Source organism: Macrobrachium nipponense, chromosome 2, assembly GCF_015104395.2.
Source record: "Macrobrachium nipponense isolate FS-2020 chromosome 2, ASM1510439v2, whole genome shotgun sequence".
In the NCBI taxonomy this organism is placed as follows: domain Eukaryota; kingdom Metazoa; phylum Arthropoda; class Malacostraca; order Decapoda; family Palaemonidae; genus Macrobrachium; species Macrobrachium nipponense.
In genome coordinates, this window is record NC_087201.1 from 97,054,785 (window position 1) to 97,080,576 (window position 25,792).

At 37.8% G+C, this 25,792-nt stretch overlaps 2 protein-coding genes across 7 annotated transcripts in view; one reads left to right on the forward strand and one right to left on the reverse strand.

The window, feature by feature from the left end:
• Window positions 1-108: 108 nt before the first annotated feature.
• Window positions 109-17,069, reverse strand: LOC135220818 (uncharacterized). 2 transcript variants are annotated; one of them, XM_064258352.1, is made up of 3 exons: window positions 16,833-17,069; window positions 3,279-3,340; window positions 109-2,564 (listed from the first exon to the last, which is right to left on the reverse strand). In XM_064258352.1, exons 1-3 carry the CDS (start codon window positions 16,948-16,950, stop codon window positions 867-869), a joined length of 1,878 nt encoding a protein of 625 aa, XP_064114422.1. In that variant the 5' UTR covers window positions 16,951-17,069; the 3' UTR covers window positions 109-866. The 2 variants fall into 2 exon arrangements, with proteins under 2 accessions (XP_064114422.1, XP_064114423.1); XM_064258353.1 differs by lacking the exon at window positions 16,833-17,069 and adding an exon at window positions 5,497-6,046.
• Window positions 4,603-25,792, forward strand: part of LOC135220819 (uncharacterized) — a 106,486-nt gene continuing 85,296 nt past the window's right edge. For 2 of the 5 annotated variants that reach the window (XM_064258355.1, XM_064258357.1), the window contains exon 1: window positions 17,583-17,871. The gene's annotated coding sequence lies outside the window, so the exon portion shown is untranslated. Of the gene's footprint in view, window positions 4,773-17,187; window positions 17,310-17,582; window positions 17,872-25,792 lie in introns of those variants that run through there. The other 3 variants (XM_064258354.1, XM_064258358.1, XM_064258359.1) reach the window with 3 other exon arrangements.

The following is a 25,792-nucleotide window of genomic DNA, read 5'->3' on the forward strand; positions in this document are numbered from 1 at the left end:
TAACCGAACAATCGCCAGCCTTTCTTCTGGATTTCAATAGAAAAGAAGTTGCGCTTTAGTGTCTTTCACTGTTTATTTGTTATATCAAAAAAACACAATTTTTTTTCTAGAGTAAAAGTATTGCATTATTTTGCTTTACACTTTTTTTATTTGGCACATAGAGGTTGTTGACAAAGCAAATTTTGATTAAGCTTACTAAGAGTGACTCCTGTAGCACCACTAATGTTGGGCAGTCTAAGAAGTCAGCCTGGAAAAGAAGACAAGAACACGCATTTCTTCTTGTAGTGGTTGCTTGCTGGTAAAGCCAAGGCAATTACTAATACGGGAACATGTAGAAGTTGTATCACAGGCGGAAGACTCTAAAACCATTCGGTTTTCACTACTTCAGTGAAGAATCCTTATTCAGAATTTCTTAGTTATCAAAGTTATTTTAAGAAATTAGAATCGTGACATTGACAGTTATCCTTATCATTCGTTTTTGCTGTGAAGTTTATAATGTTTCTATCTACTTTGTTTTACTCTCTCAATACTTTTGTATTTTAATGTGAATAACTAAAAAGCTTTTGTCGTTACTAACTTTTTACTTGGTTTTACTTGCTGATAGTTAATGTATTCATTCTTGTGTGTTTTTTTTCTTTAACTATACAGACTGAAGTGTTTTTCAGAGGCTTAAGAATAGTTTATCAAAATAACGAGGGAACATATAAATAAAATGTGGAGTACCAAACCAACGCTCTCCATTTCATAATAAGAGTTAAATTTACACCATGTACAAAATTATTCAGTTTACTGGATAAGCTGAACTCATGACTCTTGTGCTGTAACATTGTTCATACAAACGGAAAACTTATTTACATTCAATAGAATTAGTTAAAGAAATTACCCCCGATCAAAGGGTAATTAAAAAGAGGCACTTGCGGAAACAAACTGAAAGGTGATCCGCCGCCAATACCGACGCCTCCTCCGAACTGGGGCATGAAAAGCGTCGTGTAGGGATTATACGGCGTGATCAGTGGACTGGCAGTTTGGGGCGCCTGAAAATAGGGTGACGGCTCTTGGAAATTCGTGTTGGTCAGGAAAGCTTCAATTTGAATTTCTCTCGATGGAGGCAAAGGGATTTCCTTCTGAAGAGGAGGGTCAATTGGGCCTGGAGTTGGCGAAATTTCTGAGCCACGTAGAAGTGCGGGTAAGTTTTTCAAGTGTGGTACTTCTGAAAGAGTCGAATACGGAGCGGATGAACTGACAAGGTCAATTTGAGGCTGGTCTTGGCCTTCTATTATAGCATCCTCCGTGGGTGGGAGTGCTGTGGGGAAATGGGCAGAGGTGTGAGTGTCAGTAGATGGAATCAAAATATCAGGGTTCTTCCTGCTTGTAAGATCACCTGAATTAGGCTCAAGAATACCTGTTGAAACTTTTCTTAGAGGAGGAGGAGGCAAAATATGGTCATCAGTGTCAGAATGATCATGAAGTTTATCTTTTGTTTCCAGAGGGTATGTTGCTGGTTCTGTTTGCTTTGGAAAACCAAGATCTAGCTTGACACCCTCCGAGGGGATGTAGACAGGAGGCCCAAAGGGATTAGTATCAGGATCCTTTTGAATAAAAGAGTCGATTTGCGTTACAGTTTCAGGTGGTCGATGAACTCTCAATACACCTGGGCCATCCAATGAACTGATAGCGCTCTCTGCATGTTCATTTGGAATTGCCTGAACTGGTTCCAGTTTCAGAAATGCACTTTCTTTTGTAGGGGAAGGTTCCACATGGAAGGCTGGGTCTCCAATACTGATTGGATTCTGTTTTGTTGTGGGGTGATTGTCATGGTCATAAGGCGGAAGAGATATCGGAGCGTTGTCCTGATGTCTGTTCGGGACAATGCTGTCCTGAAATTTGTTTGGTGGTAGTTCACTTGCAGTTATGACTGGTGGAATAGGGTGCTGAAATCTGATTGGCCGGCTGACGTCAGGAACTTCATTATGGGGAATACTGACGTGACCTTGAAGTGGTGGTGGTTCCTTGAAAGGTGATGTGACGAGAGTAAGTGATGGCTGCAGGGGCGATTCGCTGACTTCTAGAAGAAATGCTTCCCCTTGCTTCCCGTTCAGTGACAAAATAGGTTCGTTTTCAGACGACGTAGAGGGAAATATGGGTTGAAGGGCATGATCAGCAGAACTTTGAGAAGTTTCTGATGTCAGCTGATCTTCATCACTCGCATCTTTCTTTGTTCTGTGATGGACGTTATGATTTTTCGATTTTTCACGGGTACAGTGTGTCTCATTTTCATGTTCATCGTCGGGGAAACCAGACCTTAGTGATATTAACGGACTGAAATGATATTCAATGCTTGGAGTCGGTTCTCCTGAGAGCGCTCTCTTCGTCCGCTCAGGTTGACCACTGGAATCTTCTTCTTTGGCCTCTGATAACACTAGTCGATCGTTTTGTTGTTTGGGTCCTAGAATCACCCCATGATGAGTTTTCAGAAAACCCTGATTATGTGGCTGGGGTCGAAACACCAGTTGAGGCTCGAGGGATTTTCTCCAAGGTAAGCTATATGGCCCACCCTGTAGATCCTAGAAAACAGAAACAAAAAGAAAGGATCAGTTAGTCTTCCCTGTATTCCAAGAGCTTGAAAATATCCGTCATGAGAAACTAATTTTGCTAAATGATAATTCTATTATAACGAAGTAAAAAAAATAACAAAGGACAGTTGTAACATGCCGTGGGCTTCATGTTTTCGTCCCATGATTGTTGTTATTATTCCACTGAGTGTTTGTTTGTTTGTATGGTGCTTTTACGTTGCATGGAACCAGTGGTTATTCAGCAACGGAACCAACAGCTTTACGTGACTTCCGAATCACGTCGAGAGTGAACTTCTATCACCAAAAATACACATCTCTCACTCAATGGAATGGCCGAGAATCGAACCCGCGACCACCGAGGTGGGACGCTAATACCATACCAACCACGCCGCTGAGGTGCTCATTTCCACTGAGTGTGGTGTCGAAATCATGCATTGAATATTTATTGTATTTCTTTCGAACAAGAAGTGAAAGGATGAGGTGTGAGCGCCCTTTTTAATGGGGCCTCCGAACCAAACACAGATCGCCAAAGAAAAGTCCGGATAAGGTTCAGTCACGACACATCAGCCATTCTTTCTTTAACAAGGAAGGACTTTGCCAGTTTTATCACGCGTTTCTAACGAAATAGCACAAATGCTCTTTATCTCACTTTTGTTCACATTTAATTGAATAACATTAACATTCAACTGTAACCATTATACTTACCTCTGTTGAGATCTTTCTTTCAAATGGCGCGGACAACTGTTCTGATGTGGTACTGCAAGTGGCTAAAACGGGAAGGAAAAATAGAAGTATCAAAACTCACAAGTTGTAAACTGACTTATCTAAGATACGATAATTACGTAATTTTGTGGTCTAGGTTGCTTTACTCTTTCTAGGGTATTGGTAGTAAGTAACACCTACCATAAGTAATATATATAGCATTGCGACGTCGGCTTATTCTTTGTAGCAAAAAATAAGAATCATCTAATGAAAAAATATACGTAGTAATGTATACTCGCCTCTCTCTCTCTCTCTCTCTCTCTCTCTCTCTCTCTCTCTCTCTCTCTCTCTCTCTCTCTCTCTCTCAGATAGTCTTACGTGTTTACAAATGCAAGCACGAATGTGCTCTTCATCAGGATCTTATGGGTAAATGTGCCTGTGTTAGGAATCTTTTATCCGAATACAAAATTCTATCTTAGTCTATGCGAGTTCACATTTGGCGCGGTAAACACATTTATGAATCGCATGGTTTAGCGTCTGCATAACTATAATAGATTCACATCAGCCGTGCATTGGATGTCTAGGCCAGTCCCTTGCCACGCTCCTGATTGGCTGTTGATAAGCCAATGACAGGGCTGGAAACTCTCAGTGACTCGGTCTCTCTCGAGAGTTCATACAGGGGTGATGTATGTTCCATCTCTCCTGAGGGATGTTTTTTGAAATACGTATCCCTCTGGAGAGGTGGAACATACATCCTGCCTATGTAAACTCTTGAGAGAGACTGAAAGTTTCCAGCCCCGTGATTGCTTTATCAAGAGCCAATTAGGAGCGTCGTAAGGGACTGGCCTAGACATCAGATGCACCGGTGATGTGAATCTGCTATAGAGTGTATACCATCTGCGAGCTCTGTGAATGACTCTTGGAAAAAATGGTCAGAAATATTTAATCACTCTTTCATACAAGCACATTGTGTCGGCGTGACAAACCATTTTCCGGTCAAAGAAGAAATTAAGTTGCGAAATCACAAATGCACTCAACTTCTCTACACACACACACACACACACACACGAGAGACTGGATGAAGATTTTTGTATAAGGTTTATTTTCTGACAAATGTTGCTTTTTCTTGAAAAAACGAAGCCAATTCTAAGGCATCTTTACGCTGGCGGTTACTGCCTACGAAATTTAGTTCCAAATTGCCTTCTCGCATGATAAAGCAACAGAAAACGGAACCTCATTATAACTGTAAACACATTAGGTGTTATCTAGCATGATAACTGACAAGGTTATCAGCAACAGCAGATATGAAGTTTAGTTTAGACTCCTCAGTTTGCTTGATCTTACTCGATCGAGTTAGGTCCAGCCTTGGCCCATAGAAAAGTGTTCATAGCTGCCTGAATGACCCTTCTTCAACGATATAGGACTCGGCACACCAAGGGAAGGTTTTAAGAGCCGAAAGTGTTCGTGAAATAAGTGATTCTCGCTGCCATCATATGCGTAAGTTTTATCTATCCCAGCAGCTGGAAAATTTCAAAATATTTACCTGGAGAAATCAAAAGTTAGACATTTTTTTAAAGAAGATAAAGCAACGTTGTGGTCTTGAAAACATTACTTTGGCAAAAACATTTTTTAACAAAAACAGGGTCCCCTCCATACTCATCGTATTGAAACTGAATTTTTGCGATGGGTAACGTTATTGAAAACTTTTACCAGTAACTTACAAGACTTTTTTTTCAAATATTTCAGACTTCTCTTTATTATGTTCTGTTAATAAGAATGCAAGAGAAATTGCCCGGCTCGTGATTTGTTAAGAATTTCCATTTAGTTGGAAGCAAATGTGTACGAAAGAATATAACATTCCACTTATAAAGAAAACTTAACTTTGCTAACAAGTGATATTGTCTGTGCCTTCACGTTAAAATAACTTGAATGTTCAAAATATAACCCTAAATCAATCACTGCACCCAGATTTGAATGAAATACAGGGTGTCCATAAATTCCCAGTACCATTAAAAGCATTTATTGCTTGTAATGGTACTGGGACTTTATGAACGCCCTGTAGACATTCACTGAATTAAAAAATACGAATTATTTGTCAGTTTCTATTTACCAATTTTGATGGTGCTATATTTTTTCCCATTTTTTTACATAAAAATACGAATACAAAAAGGGAGAAATGTCAATGAAAGTGCTTATAGAATAGAATTCTAGAACTACTTACCAGTCAACAACTGAAGGCAAACCAACATGATGGTTCTTGTCACTCGTTTCAACATTGTGGAGCCGAGTTAGAGAGAACCTTTATCTCGCTATTTCTTACTAAACAGAAGAAGAGTGCACAACCTACGTACTCTAACGTCTTAAAATAGATTAATCTCGCTTGAAGTGTTTGAACATTGGATGCGAAATACTTTTTCTTAACCTTCAAAAATATCAGTCAAATATTCACGAAATCAAACTAAATCTCATCAGGCTGAGCTGCTAGGTCTATTTTCCGTTTTTAGAAAATGTTGATATCGTACAGTTTTCATCTATTTTCGCAGAGCTACAACAGTAACATTTTAAAAATTTAGAACTCGTCAGCTTTGTCTTTCGTTCTGAAACGTCTGTTAGAGTGTGTTAATTAACAGTAATGCCATCCAGAAATGTTCTACCAATTTCCAAATCACGGAAAAGCTAACCAGGCCGGAGTCCGTTCAGCGACTGATCAAAGAGATATCTGAGGCCTGAGTTTGGTTCCCTTTTCAGTCCTATTAACTACGAACTGGCAACTTTAGCACTACTCTGCTTTGGAAGTTTTCTTCCTAAATCTTTTATTGTTTGAATTAAAAGATTTACAGCACAAAAGAAAAGAAAGGAAAGTTAAGTTCGCCCCGTGTGAGTGCCCACAGAGACTACAAACACAGATACGCGGAGACGATCTTAGGCACCGCAGCTACTTGACTTTTCATATATACAAGTTTTTATTATTCATCCCTGTGATTGTTAGGTATCTTCAGCTTAAAAATATTTTCGTCAGCGGATTTATTGTCTCATTCCGAGAGAATTTAACTGAATGCTGCATTCTATCTGACTCTCAACAATGCAGGATGAGATGGAAAATGTTGGCCTATTTTCTTTGTGATGACCAGTCTACGAAAGTGATATTGTCAGTATGAGATATACATACACTACAACACAGTGTAGTGGCCATATGAAATAAATAAATAAAAATAAGCAACTAATACAAGCGTACTAAGTAGATTCACGAAGAGGTAAGGGTAGAAACCGGGAATCGATTATAATTGCGACGCAAAAAAGCATAGATGCACATAGTAAATGGATGACTTCTGTGCATAGGCCTTAAAGCATAACAAGCAGGGCTAAAACTAACATATGTTGATAATATATATATATATATATATATATATATATATATATATATATATATATATATAGATATATATATATACTAATACAAGAATTGGCTTTAGATGGCTGGTGCTAACCTGGTTTTCATGAAGTCGGTCGGGATGAGGTTGCTTGCCCCATACAGTTTTATATATATATATATATATATATATATATATATATATATATATATATATATATATATATATTATATATTGCTTCTTTCAAAATGCATATTTCCCCTCTTTGAAATGTTATGTAGAATTATGCAACATTTTTTCAGATTCCTAGATAGCTTAGAATAGGATGTTTTAAAATGTGTGTTCAGATTTCGCATTACGTGTTGTAAAAGAATGTATATATTAACGTAGAATGTAAAGAGAGGGAGATTTACTTTGTCTTTTCGAAACTACGAATGTTTAACTTTTATGTATTAGAGGGTCTGCGAGATCCGTTTGCTTTCCTATTCTATCAACACGAGTGATAGCGAGAGAATTGAGTCTTGTGTTGTTATCAAAACATGTCAATCTTAATTGTCGCTCAGCCTCCGTTTCGATCGAGTAGAGTACGTTTTTTTTTTTTTTTTAATAGACTTGTCTTGTACGCGTATGTCTTTGCCGAGTCCCACGTGGAGATTGCATATTTCTTTATGAAGATTGCGTCAGATTTCAAAGCTACTGGAAGCATTCGTGCCAAATATGTTTTTTGTCACCTCTGTCCAGTTTTCGCAAGGAAAGAGATTTTATTAGATCATAGAACCTCGAGGCAGTTAGATCTCTCTCTCTCTCTCTCTCTCTCTCTCTCTCTCTCTCTCCCTCCCTCAACATCATTGAGATTATATTAACGTAACGTAAATTGGTCACTCGTAACTTGTGAGAATTTCATATTTGATATTTCTTAGAGTTTATTTAGTGTTATTTAATTTCTTTTGTGGAATCTGAACAAACATCATTTCGTAACGGCGCCTGGTTTTTGTGAAATTGTGTAAGACAAGACTGCAGCAGAGAAAGAAGTTGGTATACCAAAAAGGTAAAGTGTGTTATATTTTTATTAGTTGCAACTAATAACGGATAGGAATTGTGTTTAACTAATAATGGATAGGGAGTGTGGTTAACTAATAATTGATAGGAACTGTGGTTAACTAATAACAGATGGTTGTGAAGGTTTGGTAAAAACTGTTGGTTATAGTGTTTTGAGTGAAAAAGATTTACACTTTTACACATTGCGTATTTTTGTGTTTGTGATTGTTCCATTGTTTGTGCACTTGTTCATTTTCTTATTGGAGTGTGTCTTTTTATTTTGTTTTCATTTGCATTCACAATTAAATTGACTCAGTTCTTTTCATTGCTTAATAATTGCACATTTAATTAAATTTAACACTTGTGAATTAATTTGCATTTACTTAGAATCCTTTTCAAGTTTTATTATTGTTTAGCACTTGTGAATTAATTTCAAATTTTCAATTATTGCCTAACACTTTTGAATTTTGATTGAATTAATTTTCTTGAATTTTGTGATAAATTAATTTTGATTTAATTTTACTTAATTTGATTCAAGAATTAATTAAACTTTACTTTGTTTTCAAGTAACAGTAATTTTCCCTGATATTGTGAATTTCACTTATAAATTTTGAATTTAATAATAAATTTTTGTATTTAAAATTTTTATAAGTGTTTTAATTTTTATACCAGTATATATGATTATGATTATATTGATGATAGGTAGAAACATAGAGTGGTAATTGATTTGCTTTCCTTCAATTTACTTGAAGTGACTTAGAACCAGGGAAGTACTTAGACTTCTGAAATCAGGGAAATACTTAGACTTTTAAAGTTGTTGATGGAGTGATGCCCTTTGATTAATTTAATTACTTACAAGATTACCTCACACCTGTTTTGATGAACTTAGTCTGATTTTCTGCAATACTGGTAAGTGTTAAGGGATCACTGTTGCCTTTAGAGTATTCAGTCGTTTAAACGTGTTATGAGGGTTCAGGTGTCTGGTTTTTGGTGAGGTAATAATTGATAAATGGTAACCAGATACTTGGCACTTCGTAACAATATAGATATATATCATATATATATATATAATATATATATAGATATATATATATATATATATATATATTATATATATTCTATATATATATATATATTATATATAATATATATATATATATATATATATCCCAAAATGTTTCTGTCATTCACAACTCATTTTCTTCTGATCACAATCCTTAGTCCGGGTCGTTGTTTTTAAAGAGCATCATCAAGCTGCTTCTGTCTTTCACAGTTGTTTCATATCTGGTGATAGAACTTCACTCTCGACGTGGTTCGGAAGTCACGTAAAGCTGTTGGTCCCGTTGCTGAATAACTACTGGTTCCATGCAACGTAAAAACACCATACAAACAAAACAAAACAGATATGGTTTTGGTAAGGTATTTATCCGGGCTTGGGACTGGTAATGAGTTGGGCCGGCTTGCCCTCCAGTGGCTAGGACCACAAGGCTCAGTTTGGACTTTCAGGCTTTGATAATGGCAGCTGCTTCATCAAAGAATCTGTCAGAATGAAGGGCATAAAACTGAACATTTCATTCCGTCCTGAAACAAACGTTTCTGAAGCCAGGTGTTAAATCATTGCCTTATCAGTATAGTATAAGACTAATAAAGTTAGTGAAACACTTAGAACTCGGGAAAAAAAAAATCGGTGAATATATAAAATACTGTAGGGTGGTACGCAGTCTCCAGGGTCCAGCTAAGATGCCTTGAGCGAAAAGTAACTTGAACCTTATGTTGCTTGATAATGAAGATAACGTTATAGCTGGACTTGGAAATCATAATGTTGCCCTTGTATAGAATTATTTTTACCTAGCAAAAATTGCCGGTTAATTGTAACCACAAAACAAACATCGAGTGGATCTTGGGGTTTTCACTATTTTGCACATGTAATGAAAAGAGAGATCAAGTGAAGATTACGCTCTTATTAGACTGAAGTCCTGGTACATACCTACCTTCAAGGCTTTTGATAGCCTGTATAGACTGTCAGACAAGTATTGCGTTTTGGTTTTACTCGTCTCCGTAAATTCATTTCTTCAAAATCAGAAATGGACAGGAATAGAACGTAAACTTTAGACTAAAGGCCAAGCGCTGGAACCATGAGGACATTCAGTGTTGAAAGGGAAATTAAGAATAAAACGGTTTGAAAGTGCAACAGGAGGAAAACCTCGCAGTTGCACTATGAAGCAATTGCTAGTAGAAGGTGGAAAGCAAGACAGAAGAAAGAGAATATGTTCAGTAGAAGAAATGACAGGGGTTGCAGCTAGGGGCCGAAGGGACGTTGTGAAGTACCCTAAGTTCAAAGTTCTACTTGCAGTGAACCACGTAAGGTGTCCTGACAGCATTAACCCCTTGCAGGGTCTTCATAATCAGTGACATCATTTGCTGTCTTCTCTCTCCCGCTTTCGCCACTGGGGCAGTCTTCTGGGTCTTTTACCTTCGCATTTAGCTTGTATCTGGCGTCCATATTCAGCTTGTAATTGACCAGTCTTCATTTAGGAAATCTGATCTGTATTTCCAGCGCTTTTAAGACACAGCTCTTCCTGTTTTTATGTAGACCCAATAATCTGGTCTTCATTTCTGTTTGGTGAGTATGTTCGAACTTCGACATTCCGGTTACTTAAATTTTATCTAGCAGAGATGACTTCATAGGGATTGTTAAATCTCCTTGAGAACTAGACTATTTGTTCCAAAGTTTTATTACAGACATTATTGATCTTATTTATCCTCTTTGGAAAATTGCTCTTATGATCAGGGATGTTTACAGCCTATACGGTGTACCTTGTTCCGTGCAGTTTAAGCAGTGTTAATCTGTAATTTCTGTTTTGCATCCGTTCAGTTTGGTGTCTCCTTGCATGAGTATTCAAGTTCTGTACCTTTACTGACTGCAATTTTCTCTTAGATTAACAAGCGACTCGACCGAGATTGTAAATATCTCGGCGTCCGGGTTAGAGAGAAAGTTATTTCGGTTCTAAACCGAGATACCTTTCTCTCTCTGACGATAGATGACGCCGCTCTGTAGTGAAAGCTTTCCTATGATTATCACTCGAAAGTACATAAAGAGAAAATAAATACTCACTTGAGCCTTTCAGAGGAATTCTCTTCCATCCCTTTGTCTTTCCGCTCATTTCTCGTAAAAGAACAAAAAATTAAAACCACTCTTTTGCTCTTGCATGAGCGTCCGGTTCTTTTCCGAATAGTTTTGGAGCTTAAACAAATTTTATTGCTATAAAGAACAGTTCCAGAGGGTGTGGATTTTGGCAACTAGAATAGATTTGGTTTTTTATCAGTCGTCATTTTTTATAACTTCTTGAGCGAAAAGTTGACAAGAGATTCGTGTGGTATGCATTTACTTGAAACTTGAAACTTACCAGCAGAAAAAAAACTGATAGTAAAAAGTTTACAGACACTTCGCACATTTTACTGCTTGAAGAAGAAAATTGAGACGCATGCTATGATTCCAAGCCTTTCATACGCGATTCTCTTTTGCGATTGTCGAAGAAATTTTGGTACGGGAGAGATCTCGGCTTAGGCCGGGCGTTTTGGAAAGTAGAATGCTTAGATTAAACCTCTTTTAAACGTCTTGCTTTCCGAAGTTTGAGTCATTTCAATGTTTCCTTTAATCCAATCAAATGCTGCCCATCTGATTTTCACGAATCAATTTCCTCTAGCAATTTTCACTGGAAATCTCTCTCTCTCTCTCTCTCTCTCTCTCTCTCTCTCTCTCTCTCTCTCTCATTTAATTGCTTCTGTATATGTCTGATGTTTGTTAGAGAGAGAAACTTAAAATAAGTCATGAACTGAGTATCACTGTTCATTATTATCAAAAAGAAAAATAGAGCCATTCTTTTACTTCCCTTTCCTCCGCGCAATGAAGAAAAAAGCGAGGCAAGAGAAAAGAAGGAAGATGAATACAAATGAAAAAGCACAAGTAAAGTTAATAAACTAACCAACATCAGATGAGACATTTTGTTTGTCAAAAAGATACGTAAGGCAAAGAATCGTAGGGCTTGAAGGTATAGCATTATAGCTTACCTCGTACTTGTGCATCTCAGCGTTCGTTTCTCTCTCTCTCTCTCTCAAGAGGTTGAGGATGCCGACGCGATGTTAAAAAAAAAAAAAAAAAAATGCTCCGAGGTTTCTTCGGCCCAAGCAAGTTTTCTATACAGCCTCTACAGCGCATGATCAAAGCCACCGAAAATGGATCTATCTTTCGGTGGTCTCTGTTATATGCCGCCGCGACCCACGAAACTAACCACGGCCCAGTGGTGACCTGTCCTATATCTTGCCAGAAGCACTATTATGGCTAACGTTAACCTTAAACAAAATCAGAACTACTAAGGCTGGAGGGCTGCAATTTAGTATGTTTGATGACCGGAGAATTGATAATCAAAATTACAAAATGTAGCCCTCTAACCTCAGCAGTTTTTAAGATCTGGGGGCTGACAGAAAACAGGGGCGAAAGGACAGGCAAAGCCAACACGTTAGTTATATCTTACAGAAAACTAAAACTTCGAAGTAGGCTTTTTTTCTTGAGTACTTTAATGCCATAAATTGACATTACGTACTAATGACCAGCGTTATTTCGTGCATTGGTTTCTTGGAGATAGTTTCTTACACATTAAAGAGCCGAGCCAAATTATAAAAATAAATATCTGTGCAAGGCACATACTGGGGTTCGATCTGCATGCTAATGTGCTCGATTATCGTATGCCAGTTCTCCTGTATACATGTAAAATCCATACCGCCAAAGGTATGCAACAGCTCTGAAGACGAAAGTCGAAGCTTCCAGTTGAAAGAAACATTATTGCTAATACTATTCCAAGCTAGGAACCTTTCGATAAGAGTCTAGCTTTTAAGTGACAATTTAAGGACGTAGAGAAACCAACATTTCGAGGAATTGTATGTATAAAGTAAATTCCACTGGTGTTTCTGACACCCAGACACCGGAATACTATCTTGACAATGGTGAAACAAAACATCACTTTATTCATTTTGTTTGGTTTTATGTAGTAAAACCCAGAGCCGTATATAGAGCTCTGGTACAACCCTCCACGGGGATAATTCCCTTTCGGGCAGGCCCTTGTACGTTTTCAAAATAAGGTGCTCCTTATATTTTACAATTGTCTTTTAGTGTTTTCTCGCCAGCATCGTAGCTCCTACAGAATAGAAAAGTCTACTGTTCTTTTTCAAATTTGTTTCTTCTTGTATGATCTTCACTCCAGGTGGTATTTTCGTGTATAGTCTCGGTGCACAATGTACAATTATTGCTCTCTCGCTTGACCTTACAATTTGTTCTAGGTTCAAATAGCCTATATGCTTCACTTGGATGTCTGATCACAATATTCATTTCTGGTCTAAAGAAGCTTAAGCAGTTTCTCAGGTATATTGGCTCACTATATTTTAGTGCTTTAAAGACTGTAAGAAGTTTGTTTGTATTATAATCTTGCTTTTACTGGAGCTAATGTAACTCAATCTGTTTGTCATAGCCTTTACATCTTTATCAACATTGTCAATTTTGTTTTGAATTCCATCAATGTTGATCATTACGTCACTAGTTTTCTGAGCCGAATCCTGAATCAACTTTGCTAATATCTCTGTGTCTGCTTTTATTTCTTCAAGTTCATCTTCAATTGTTTTTTTGTGTTCTTGTTCAGGCCTCTAGCAATTGTTACAGATTTAGCTATACTACGGTGTCACTCCGAAGTATGGCCGCGTATTTGCCCTCAATAACTGAACATCTGTAGTGGAACCATGTATCACACATTTCACAGTAATTATGTTCCTTCGACATCACCTCCATCAGAGCAATGTCTGTAAGTTGCTGACTCTCCCTCGATTTGGATTAACTCATCCTCATCCAGCATTTTTTTTAGTGTTCCATCTCTACGAGCTGCTTCAATGAATATGAGATAATCTTCGTACGATAGTTTTATCTTTCCTCTACTTCATGTTTTTCGTTAGTAACTCATTTTGAACATTCGGCACTTTAGAGAAATGTCCTATTCGCACGACTGCTACGTCACGTGTTCATTAGGGATTATTTTACCAGCAATGCCCATCTTTTTTTGGCAACTCTGCGTTATATATGGTGTATGTCAGTAAAGAATCCCGATCTGCAAGAGTCAAGAGTTATAATAAATGCAAGTTTGAGAATGCTTGCGGAAACGAAAGCTGAAGAAGAACTGTGTATGTTTATTAAAAGGCAGATACTGGAAATGTCAGCATTAATAATTATACTTACCTAAGTGTGCAGTGTCTCCGGATATACGAAAGGGTCTGAGGTTTTGAGGACCAGAGAGTAAATGCGTCCACACGACCGTGCCTGATCGGCGGACCTTCCCTCTAACGGGCACACTTGACGGGCAAACCGTCAAATTGCCCGATGGGTCTTGTAGCAAAATCGCCATGGTGGTGCCCGATGGCTTGATCTTCGACCCTAGCAGACGTACGTTAACCATATACATTTCTTTTACTGAGCCATTCTTTGCACCATATTCTCTTCTTTTTCATCACACACAAAGCAATTATCATGCTACCCAATATCTTCTTTGCGGTAAGCACCATGTTTATCTTACCGCACTGAACACACTACTGGCATCGTCGGGCACGCCCACCTCTCCATACCCCCACCCGTGTGGACAACATTCACGGGTAAGCCCGCCAGAATTTGCCCGTCATCCCCGGAGCACGCCGATTAGGCCCGTTCGTGTAGACAGGCCTTAAGACGTTGTTGTTTGAGATTAAGCTGGCCTTATGCCAGGCTTGCCAGCACGGGCTCTTGCTCGCAGCGCAGTCCGTAGGGAGTAAGACGTTGTTGTTTGAGATTAAGCTGGCCTTGTGCCAGCACGGGCTCTTGCTCCTAGAGCAGCCCGTAGGCCTAACAGGGAGTAAGTTGTTGTTGTTTAAGATTAAGCTGGCTTTATGCCAGCACGGGCTCACAGGTAAAAACGCGCTATAAAGGAGGCTGCGGACGGATATGTAGTATCCTACCTGAACAGAGAGAAACTGGGTCTGGGCCGGAAGAATTTGTGTTTTCTCGGAGACATGCATTTAAAGATAATAACATATACAAATAATGAAATTACATATGTAATACATCGGCGGAAAGGCAGCGGAGCGCTCTATACAATGGTTAAAGGAACAATGCGGCTTGATAATGAAATACAGGGTGTCCATAAAGTCTGGGTACATAGTAAAAACAAATACTTCTTAAAACAAAATAATTTTATTCAATTTTTATGTTGATAAATAATATTTTCAACATGATTTCCATCATTTTCAATGCATAATTTGATGCGTTTTACAAAATTCATGTGAACTCGATGGAATAGATCCGCATTGCCGTCGATTTCAGCACACTGACTGGTAATGCGTTCTCTTAAATGGTTTAAATCTGTAATCTTCATCGAGTACACTTTCTCTTTTAGCATGCCCCAGAAAAAGAAGTCAATTTTACGATAAGACCATCCTTCTCGTCCACTTAAGAGTACCAAATCGATTCGTTCTTCCTTAGACAATAACATTTTCATTATGAGGAGAAAAAATAAAAATAAATAGTAAAATCCCCGATGTACCCAGACTTTATGGACACCCTGTACAATAAAAATATAGAAAGGGCGTTGTCCTTACAAGGTAACGGGAAATGAAAATGTATGTTTTTTAAAGAGATAATGCTAGTAATTGGCTTGTCAGGATGGGTAAGGTATATTTGGACGATGGAAAGGGTACATAGTACTAAAGTTAATTAAGAATGTTTTCTCCTTTTTTTTTAAATAATGCAATTAAACTGTTTTCCTGGGTACTATATCTGGAGAGAAAGGATAAGAGATGTAATTGAAAGTCCTACAGATTGCACAAGCAGAGGGGGAGACCAATCTGTCCCTTGAGCTGCAATCTTATTTCCAAGACTGATAGGTAATCACACCACTATGAAAGACTGAATTCTTAAAATGTCCTAAAATAATACCCTGCGGAACACCAGATATGATATAAGGCTAGGTTCGGTAAAAATCGCAACGCGATAAAAAAAAAAAAAAAAAAAAGTGCCATTTCAGATTTTCGTGAGTCCGCAAAGTAGCCCGATCACCCGCATGTCAGCCTCTCCACAAGTTCGGTTTCATAAGATGACATTTAGACGTGATCTAGAGTAGTACAGACAATCATTCCTCTGCCATTGAAAACCTTGCCTACTTTCGAAAAAGTTGCGAAATTTCTATTGCTGAAATTAATCAATAATTATTTCAAAATTCGAGACTCGAAGGATCCTATTTTCTCTGGCTACATAAAGCACAGAAAATATACCTTGGTCAACCTCACATACATGAATATATGTAGGAATGAGAAGAAAATGTTAACATGGTTATGATGATAGAGAACGAAAACTCTTTATAAAATATAAATGTGTGATTTCACGCAGTATGAGTATGCCAACTGTTTACCAACCACTACCCTGTGAGAATCGGTGTTCCCCCCCTTTATATTACATGTGATTATCTTCATTCCATATTCTCTGGTGATCTAGGTCGAAGTAATATCTTTTTAGTATAAGCCTACATGGCTTCCAAGTGTCAACCTTGTTGTCATGGTCTCTAATTGTACAGAGCGGTTTTAAAATAGAAGGTCAGACATTCACTTAACAGGTTTTTTTTTCATTGTTGTCCTTGAGTCCTGGAACAAATAAGTTCAACGCAAAAGGAATATATTGAATGAATATAATGAATATTAACCAATGTTAGGGGCATGATAGCCATCTAAGGGACTGGTAATAATTATGAGAAAAATGTAGTATAATTAAATTAACCTGCCTCTATACTTTAGTTTCACGGATGATGTGATAAAAAAATCTACGCCATTGATAATTAACAATATGTAAATTGACGAAATCAAGATATATATATATATATATATATATATATATATATATATATATATATATATATATATATATATATATAATCACGCAGACAACCTTCTTTTTTATGCAGAATCGGAGAGACCTATAGGCTATATGTGTCTATGAAAAGAAAATAAATCCATGCAATTAACACGTTTCTAAAGGGAAAGCTTGTTGTTTGTAATGACAAAATTAATAGTCAATAATTTCTATTACCGTTTGTTGGTGCTTTGAATTGCTGGACGAAGCAATACAACTGGACACTCCTTACAGTTGCCACTAGCAGGACTAATGCGTGTTCCTTCTGAAATCGTGTATAATTTGAAAAAGTCATATAATGACACGCATGAGAACTAATTATGTGAGTGCACGTCTAAGACTTTATAATGTAGTTCAAATTACATGTCGCTCGCTACAGTCACACACTACGTATTGCCCCTGCGTGTACAGAGCGACTGTAATTATTTCATGTTATGTGTATTGATAACAGGGCTTAACTCCATGTGGCCTTGCTTTTGATAAATAGGTAGCAAATCATCATGAGTTGTTAAATAAGTATATTTTCTGTATGATTAGGATATCTCCTTCGAAGAGGTTTCAGAAGGCTGGCCTAAGCACGACATACTTCCCTACTACTACTACAAAAAAAGTTATCATCGTCTGTGATACTATGAGCACCGGTTTTTCACCAAGGTGTGTTAATATTTATATTTAAAAGTTTCCAAATGTGTACCGTACGGGAACGTAACCATAAAGAAAAAATTCGATGCATATTTACCGTTGATGAGACAGGAAATGCATCAAATTACATTCTGCGGAAATGAAATTCAGATGATTCCAAAAATCATTAGGTAGCTACTAATAATAAAAATTCTTAAATATACTTCTTGCGTTGTCATTCTTAATGCACTTGATAATTCTAAAAAAAAACATCGATTTTACTATAAATAGCTACAATGAAGTTAGTGTTTTGTTTACATATTACTATAGTTTAGTTCCGTAACCCATTGGCTGTGGGGTACATCCGCACAAGTTTTTTGTTAATTGCCCCATTTTTCCTGCGTTCTAGTGTCTATTTCGAACATCCTGAGAGGTTTATATTTTGCCAAAATGGTGTTTATAATATATCGAAGCACGAACTTAATAAAATAGAGCACAGACCACGGATACGGACCCTGAAAACGATACCATTTCCAGCGAAGTTTGGCAAAATCGACTGTCTGGTTTTACCTTCTGGGTTTAACCTTCGTTTGAGGTAGGTTTGTTACTTATCTACCCGAGTAGTGAGTTCAGAACGGGACTATTTATGTACCTAGTATTCATATTTTTCTGTAATTAGATTAACTGATTAACCAACCAATATTAATTTTCATAGTGCCTATGTTAGCTAGGCTATATCTGGCGTAGGTTAGGCCAACGTCCAAGACGTGGCATAGGCTAGAATGGGTTTGGTCTAATTGTTGGCCAGATACACGAACCCTAGAGAATACTAGGTACTACCTAGGTAACAGGTATTTCTGAATGGCTATCGGGTACCTAGTTTCTAGCTAGCCTATATCTGCGGTATGCAGTTAGCCTACAGCTCTACCTACCTAGGTATCTGCCTAAGTACCCAGTTGATCTTAACCCAGAGGCTACGTAGCGCACATAGCGAAGCAGTAGGCTATACTAGTAGCTACCTCATGCCAGAACAAACAAGGTTGCCAAGAATATTTAAATATGCAGATAGGGTGTGAAGTGCTGTACTGCCACGTTCTTACTGACAGCACACACTAACAAACTCCTTGAAAATTTGTGGTCCGATGATATTTTTTTCTTTGAAAATCTGCGCTACGCGGATATTCACTTGCTCCTGGCTATCTTTTTGTTTTATGTATTTACAACCCATAGGGTAAAAAACTGTAGGGTCCAGAGTGGACCATGTACGATCAGCTTGGACAATCCCAAAAAAAGTACATTATAACGCGTCCTGACATCGGAGATGGGCATCAGTCGCGACTTCTTGTTGGTGAGAAACGGAGCTAAAGACCTCTACTCTCCTTTTGAAGTAAGTATTTTCTCCAAAGTTAGAAATTAAGGCCAAATTTTAAGATTTAAACAGAGGGTACTGAAAACGGTCTCAAACGTAGTGCAAATCTCACCAAAACACGTTCAACATTTTTACTTACAACTCGAGGTATTTACTAGAAGATTGACGCCATCTCGATGTTTACGGAGTCACTGGTGTCAATAAACTAACCATTTCCTGTGCTAAATCCGCACACCACTTGTACCCACAGACGCTGGGGCACTTTCATCACAATAATCGGAAAACTTTTCCTCACCGAGTAAACAACTGTTTTGTAGAAGACGACGAAGCGTGCACTTCGATAATTTTTTAAATAAATAGTAAAACATCAATATTTTACATATTTATGATGATTAATTTGAAAATATTCGTTATTGAAAAAGTAACTCGATTCTGACTCAAATTTAAGTAATTATTTTTTGGAATTAGAACGTTCTTTTAAGTCCTGTATTATGACGTCACGACATCTTGACTTTCGTACCAATTGTAAATAATTGCTTTACTCAACTTTCTTGCAGAACAGTTTACCAGTTATTCATGCAGATTATCAGCTTTTCATGTAATTGGTATAATCGTAATGCGCATATATATCTTTATTATTTACTTTTTGGATATATGAAGATGTTTTACTGCCGGATTATCGCCGTAGTGTGACGCAATCATTTTCGGTCCCTGCGCCTCTGTTTTCGCACCATACTACCATCTCCCCCCCCCTTCCACCGCCACCCCTTTCCTTCGTTCCTTCGCCTTCCTTTCTCTCTCTCTCTCTCTCTCTCTCTCTCTCTCTCTCTCTCTCTCTCTCTCTCTCTCTCTCTCTCTGTTGCCATTCGGTATGTGATGACCCTCCAAACTGGGTATAAGACTACACACAAAACTTTGAAATTGGTGAAATTAGGCTATGCATTGGAAGTATAAATACATAAATATTAAAGCAATTTTATCATTATTGCATTACTATGGCAACTAGAATTCATGGAAACAGTTTATAATAATGAAACGGCGTATGTGTGAAGCCTCCACTAATGTGGCAACGATGATTTTGCCATTCTTAGCATGCAAACATTAAAGCATGCAAACATTAAAGGTTACATTTATTTCTGGCATACGGTTATTAAAGAAATTCAAAATACTAATATAGACTGAAATCAATGAAAAGTGCTAGCAAAAACAAAAAAGCCCCCCCAAAAAAAATGTATATAATTCACTTATCCGTAGTCGTTCCTCTATGGTTTTCAGCAGCCAGATGTACGAAAACGTTAGAAACATTTGATTGTATCTACTTTAGAAATATCTGTAATTTTTTGGGGTAATTTGGTTGCAAAAAAGGGATAATATACAGTAGCACCTCGAGATACGAAAGGCTCTACTTAAGAAAAACTCGAGATACGAAAGCCAATCGAAAAATTTTACTGCTCTACATACAAAAAGTTTTCAAGATACGAAAGGTTGTTGCTGTAAAGTCCTGAGATTCGCCTGGACCACCGAGAACAATTTCAAAACTCCTGCGCCGCCAACTGAGTAAACTCGCCACCATCCTCCCGCTCTCCCATTGGTTCCTGATGCTAGTCATCCCATAAGGTCCTGCTCTCCTATTGGTCAGAATGTACCCCTTGTGCTTTAAGTATTCTATTGGTAAAAGGATGCTGTAAATTGAAAAACTTATTCATGCAATACATTTAATAAAAAAAAACATTAGGTAAAGATAGAATAAAGAATAGAAATGAATGGTTATTACGTATACTGTTTGGTAGTTTCAGTAGTTGAAGAGAGATAATGAAAATTTATGGCTTACTGTGTAAAGTGATTGCTTGTCGATCGTTCGATACTCGTAAGTGCTGAATGTAAACAGACGTTTGGAAGCTTTTTTTTTTGTTTGTTTATTATAGTTAATGGTTACTTAATAATTATTTGAAATGAGTACATGCAATACATAACAAAAAATTGTGAATTAGATATCATAAACTATAAAATAAATCAGACTGCCAACAAATACGTATTTTTTTAGAATTCTTCTGTTTTATTATTACGTTACGTATACGTATGTTTCATTATAGCTGTCAGTAACTCGGTATCTCCATTAGGTAAAGATAGAATAAAGAATAGAAACGAATGCTTATTATACTGTTTGGTAGTTTCATTAGTTGAAGAATGATACTAATAACAATTTATGGCTTACTGTGTGCTAGGAAAAATGATTGCTTGGGGCTCGTTCGATACTCGTAAGACGGGTAAGAGCTGAATGTAAACAATCGATTGGAAGGTTTGTTTTTTGTTTTTTTGTGTATTATAGTTAATGATTAAATAATAATTATTTGAAATGAGTACATACTGATTATTTACACATTTTATTGGCATATTCTAAGCTTTTAGCTTCTTAGGTTTAGATGTCAAAATCATAGACTAGGCTACAGTAGCAACCGCTAACATAGGCTAGGCTTATTGCTATGGGACATATGCTAAAGTCCTAATATATGCAGTAAAAATGAGGTTGAACATTACATGCAGTTGAATATTACTCAAGTATGTACAGTATTTTGCCTTTTTGGAGTCATATTTCTTCCGTCGGATCGGCGTTGTAACCCTAGAACATGTGTTTCAGGCCTGGAAATATAATTTACTGGGGTGTTTTTGGAGGGCTTGGAACGGATTAGCCATTTTACATGTAAAATGTGTTCCAAGATACGAAAAACTCATAATACGAAGGCCGCCTCAGAACGGATTAATTTCGTATCTCGAGGTACCACTGTACATGAATTAAATTAAAATTTTTAAATAACAAAGTAAATTTGAACTAAATAACGAGTAAAGTAAACAATTTAGGGAATAAAACTTTGCAGTTTCGTCGTCTGCTGTTCGTAACTGTGTTTGTGGCACGCGCGCTTAGGAACCAGGAACAGCAACTGGTTTAAAGTGCAATGTGGAGTGAACTGAGACCAAAAAGTGTATAATAGCAATCAAATAAGCACTGTGGAGTTTCAGTTGTGATGGCAGTAAGGATAAAAACCACCGATTACAAGGTAAGAATGAATTCAGTTCAAACCATGACCCCAGGAATAAAAAGTTTCATACTTTCAGTAATATAGGCAACAAAATGTTGTTTTATTGTGCTGCTTACAACTGCAATCTTGAGTAAGATCAATAAACATTACATATATACGCTAACATTGTTCAAATGATTGCTGGGTAGGCTGGGAAAGATGATTTTCGTCACTGATCAAAACCTGTACATCCCACGTTAGCCGCCATATTGGATTTCAAAACTGTCTTGAAAACATATTTTACGAAGAGCGTCACATGCTTATTTTAGTTTGTATGGGGCTTTCATATATCACATTATGTTGACGAAACTTCAATCTTTTGAATGGTATGCTTGGAGTTGTAATTGTATTCTTGTTTCACCATTTAAATATCGAGTGAATAAGACCTGAAAACTGTGATAAGGGTTGGTAGTCGCTGGTTTTTCCCCCTACATATAGCCTAATTAATACAAACAATTTTTTTCATGTTTACTCTCCCCCCAAATAGGAAGGTTCGAGCACAGTATTATAGGTACTATCTAGCAGCTAGCCTAGCTTAAGGCAGACCCCTCTCAAATGGGAACCTCTAGGAAGTTTTGGCTGAGGAAAACCACAAATGTAGGCTAGGGTAAAATACTGAATGACCGTCCTCTACCGCCTTCCCGAAAAAGTACTTTAACTCATCCTGTAACCCAGGATAGACATTAGTCAAGAGCCAGCATCCGTCAGAGCAACATCTCGAGACCTCTACTTTCCTCTCGAAGTAAGTTTTTTCTCTTAAGTCACAAATTAAGGCCATAGATTTTCGGGAAGGTGGTCGCTCTATGGTAGAGGCCAGCCATTTGGTATTTTACCTATTGCCTATCCGTTACAAGGTAGGAAATGCTTAGGCTAGTTGTTCATAAGGACATCAAACCATTGCCATTATAGCCTAAGAAGGAGTAGCCTAGCTTAATCTTGAATGTGCGCTGGAAATGGTTACTGAACCTTGGTAGTCTAACAACGTAGTTACTTGGTGGTAGGCAGGTGAATTTGGGAGTTCCTCATTCACCTGCCAAGGTCAGTACTTGGTAACACAACCATGAGCTGGTTCCCCACAGTCCCTGACCAGGGTATTAAATATACTACCTAGGTAACTTTTTATTTTCGTGTTTGTCTATGCTTGTCCTTATTTATTCTTATGATATTTATGTATTGTCTTTTCTTTATGTATTCAAGTTCACCCCGAAAAGGCTGGTATGGTGCCCTCTTTGCATGTAGACTGGTACTTACCGAACCTAAAGGGGCGTGGTAGTAGTCTTCAGTACTTTTTCCCGGGCCAATGTGTGAAGAATATCCTATTGCGAGCATCCTAACTGACTTCTAAGGTGAAGCTGTCTCAATTTTATGCAATATGGTTTATGGCGTTTAGATGCTTTCATCATTGATGTTAAAAAACAAAAAACAAAGAAGACCAAGAAAGGTACACAGGATGAGAGCAGGTGTGTGACCACATTATTCTTTTTTGTGTGTAGAACCTTACTGTGGCAAAGAGTGCACTGGCTTTTCACTTTAGCAATGGAAGAGTGTGCCAAGGAGCAGAGGAAGGCCAAAAAATGTTACCTGTTATCTTTAAAATGGAATACCCTCCCATTGCCTCTGCTGAACCTTTTCTTTTCCTTCTTTCCAGACTGCCCTCCCTCTCTTCTGCCTTCTACTCATTCTCTTTTGGCATTGTCTGCAGGGATACATGTGTGGAGGTAGTAGGCCAGTATGTGTTCCCTGATATAGTCAAACTCGGCCTTTTGCCACTAAGGCATTGGCTGCGTATAGCAGGGATTTTCCGCACCGATGCCACGTCTCCCCTGGTACTTCTGCCCCACCTCTCTCTCTCTCTCTCTCTCTCTCTCTCTCTCTCTCTCTCTCTCTCTCTCTCTCTCTCTCTCTCAGACTTATCTGTGTTCTCATTTTTCCACACCACCATGGGGGTAAAAGTCTAGGTGCATTTTTTTTATAGAGGTTTCCCCAGTAGGCCTAATCCTCTCAATGGTGTTCAATCAGAAGATTCGTCGTCTGAGCTCTCCTTGATGCTGATGACAAATGACTATATAAATTTCTCAACTGCTACATCTTGCTTTGCTTCTTGATCCTGAAGCTTCTCCGCGTGTATTATTGCCTGCTTCTGGTTTTCTGCTGTCACAGTGCTTTAAGCTTCTTTGACCAAATGCTTAAGTTCAACAACTTTAAATGTTTTTCTTGGAAATATAAGTTGTTACCTGAGTCCATATGAGCTCTTATTGGGTTGTACTGACAGTTGTATGGGTGAGTCATACAACTTTATGTCCTGCTTCTGAAGGAAGTGTATCAATCACTTAAGTTTTCTTTCCATTACACATTTTTTTGGCAAGATCATAGAGCTCCACTTTTAGCATGTCATCACATGGATGTGCACCATTCTTTATCAACCAGTCCTTTATCAACTAAGGAATTAGATGGCATAGCCTTCTCCCTCTTGAAAAGAGTATTAGAACCTGAAAGAAGAGGGGGCTACATTAAATATAACATCATCCTGTGGGACTCCCAATACTTCCAATGACAAGTTGATTGAAGAACAGGAAGGCGACAGGGGTATATTTGAATTTGCCATAGGGAGAGCGCTCACAGGAGAGGGAGAAGCCGAATCGTCCAGTCAAGGAGAAGAAAAACCCTCCCAAGAAGGACAAGTGGAAATTCTGCGATGTTCCCTTATTCTGTCTTTAAGACCTCAGGTTTGTTGGCTATGAAAAATACAAATTGACTAAAAATTTGTCATTTTCTCCAAGATGATATTGTTTTTTTTTTCGAGCACCGTTGAGTGGTAGGATGCATTATCCATCATAATTACAGACTTGGGGATGTTAGGTAACAACTGGGTCTTAAACCATTACTCATGCTCGAAAACTGAAGCATTCATCTGATTGTAATAATCACTATCATTTTTTGAAAAAATAGTTCAGCATTTTTGACAAAGCCTTCATTCATTCCTGCATGAAGAATGATGAGGCGGTTTCCTTTTCCAGTAGGCGGCTTTACTCCTATTGCTTGTTTTGGAGGCCATGTCAGTCCAACACTTTGCAACAGTGTAATTCTGATTAACCCAGGTTTCGTCAAGAAAAATGAAGTTTTTGAAGGACTCTCTTTGAAGTGACTCGGTGCTACCATTATAAGATATTTTCTCTTTTAGCGCTTCCATGACTTTGTAGAGTGTAGGGATTTCATTTCTTTCATAAAATTCCAATACAGTTCTCCTCAGGATGCACTTATCATTGATCAAAATCTGTAACCGTCGTAGGCTGAGTTTTTGTCGGTGAATAGAAGACAGGTTTCATGTGTTCAGCCTCTGACAACCATTATTGATTTGCTTTGCAGCAAATCCTTCTAAATGTCCTTTCGCCTACTTTGTTGGCTTTGGCCTTGCTCGAGTGGCTGGTAACAAAAGTCCGCCATTGGCATTTTCATCTAAAAAGTACAGATTCACATTAGTATAGATTATTTTCTTTGCTGGACTGTGCAGGCAGGGCCAGTGAGAAGTGGGAGATATTTCCATGTTGGAGTCAGTGACACAGAATGACCTTATCAGGCTGAGGTGGCAATGGAGCACAAACCCAGCAAAGTGGTGCTGTCAAATCTCAGGAAAATATTTGTAATAATATTCATATTCCCATAAAAAACATAGTCATTCTTAAACATATGAAGTGTTCTTATAAAACGAGTAATTATCATATACTATTTAGTTAGTAAAAAAAATATCAGAGACATTTTGTCATCACCGTTTTGGTGTATTTATAGAATTGTGGCATTGGTGCGGAAAATCCCGGCTGAACGCAACCAACACCTTAGCAGCCTAAAGGGCTAAGTTTGACTATAGTGACGACTTGTTAACTTCCCAGTTGCGAGTCAGTGCATTTTAGGGGTGATTCTAGACACTCAGAATTTTGTGGTTTTTCTGACTCCAATGAGAGTAGAAAGTTGTCTCCAAACAGATCATCAGTTCTTATCACTCCCTCTTGCTCATCCATGCAATGGATGAGTCTCATAGGGACACTGGAATCAGTGGAGCTATTTGTTATGCT

Coding starts and splice junctions, on each gene's coding strand:
- LOC135220818 (XM_064258352.1), bottom strand. CDS start 16,950: ATGACTTTTTCAAATTATACACGATTTCAGAAGGAACACGCATTAGTC. Junction 3,341..16,832: donor ATTCAAAGCACCAACAAACG/GTAATAGAAATT, acceptor TTCCCGTTTTAG/CCACTTGCAGTACCACATCA. Junction 2,565..3,278: donor AAAGAAAGATCTCAACAGAG/GTAAGTATAATG, acceptor TCTGTTTTCTAG/GATCTACAGGGTGGGCCATA.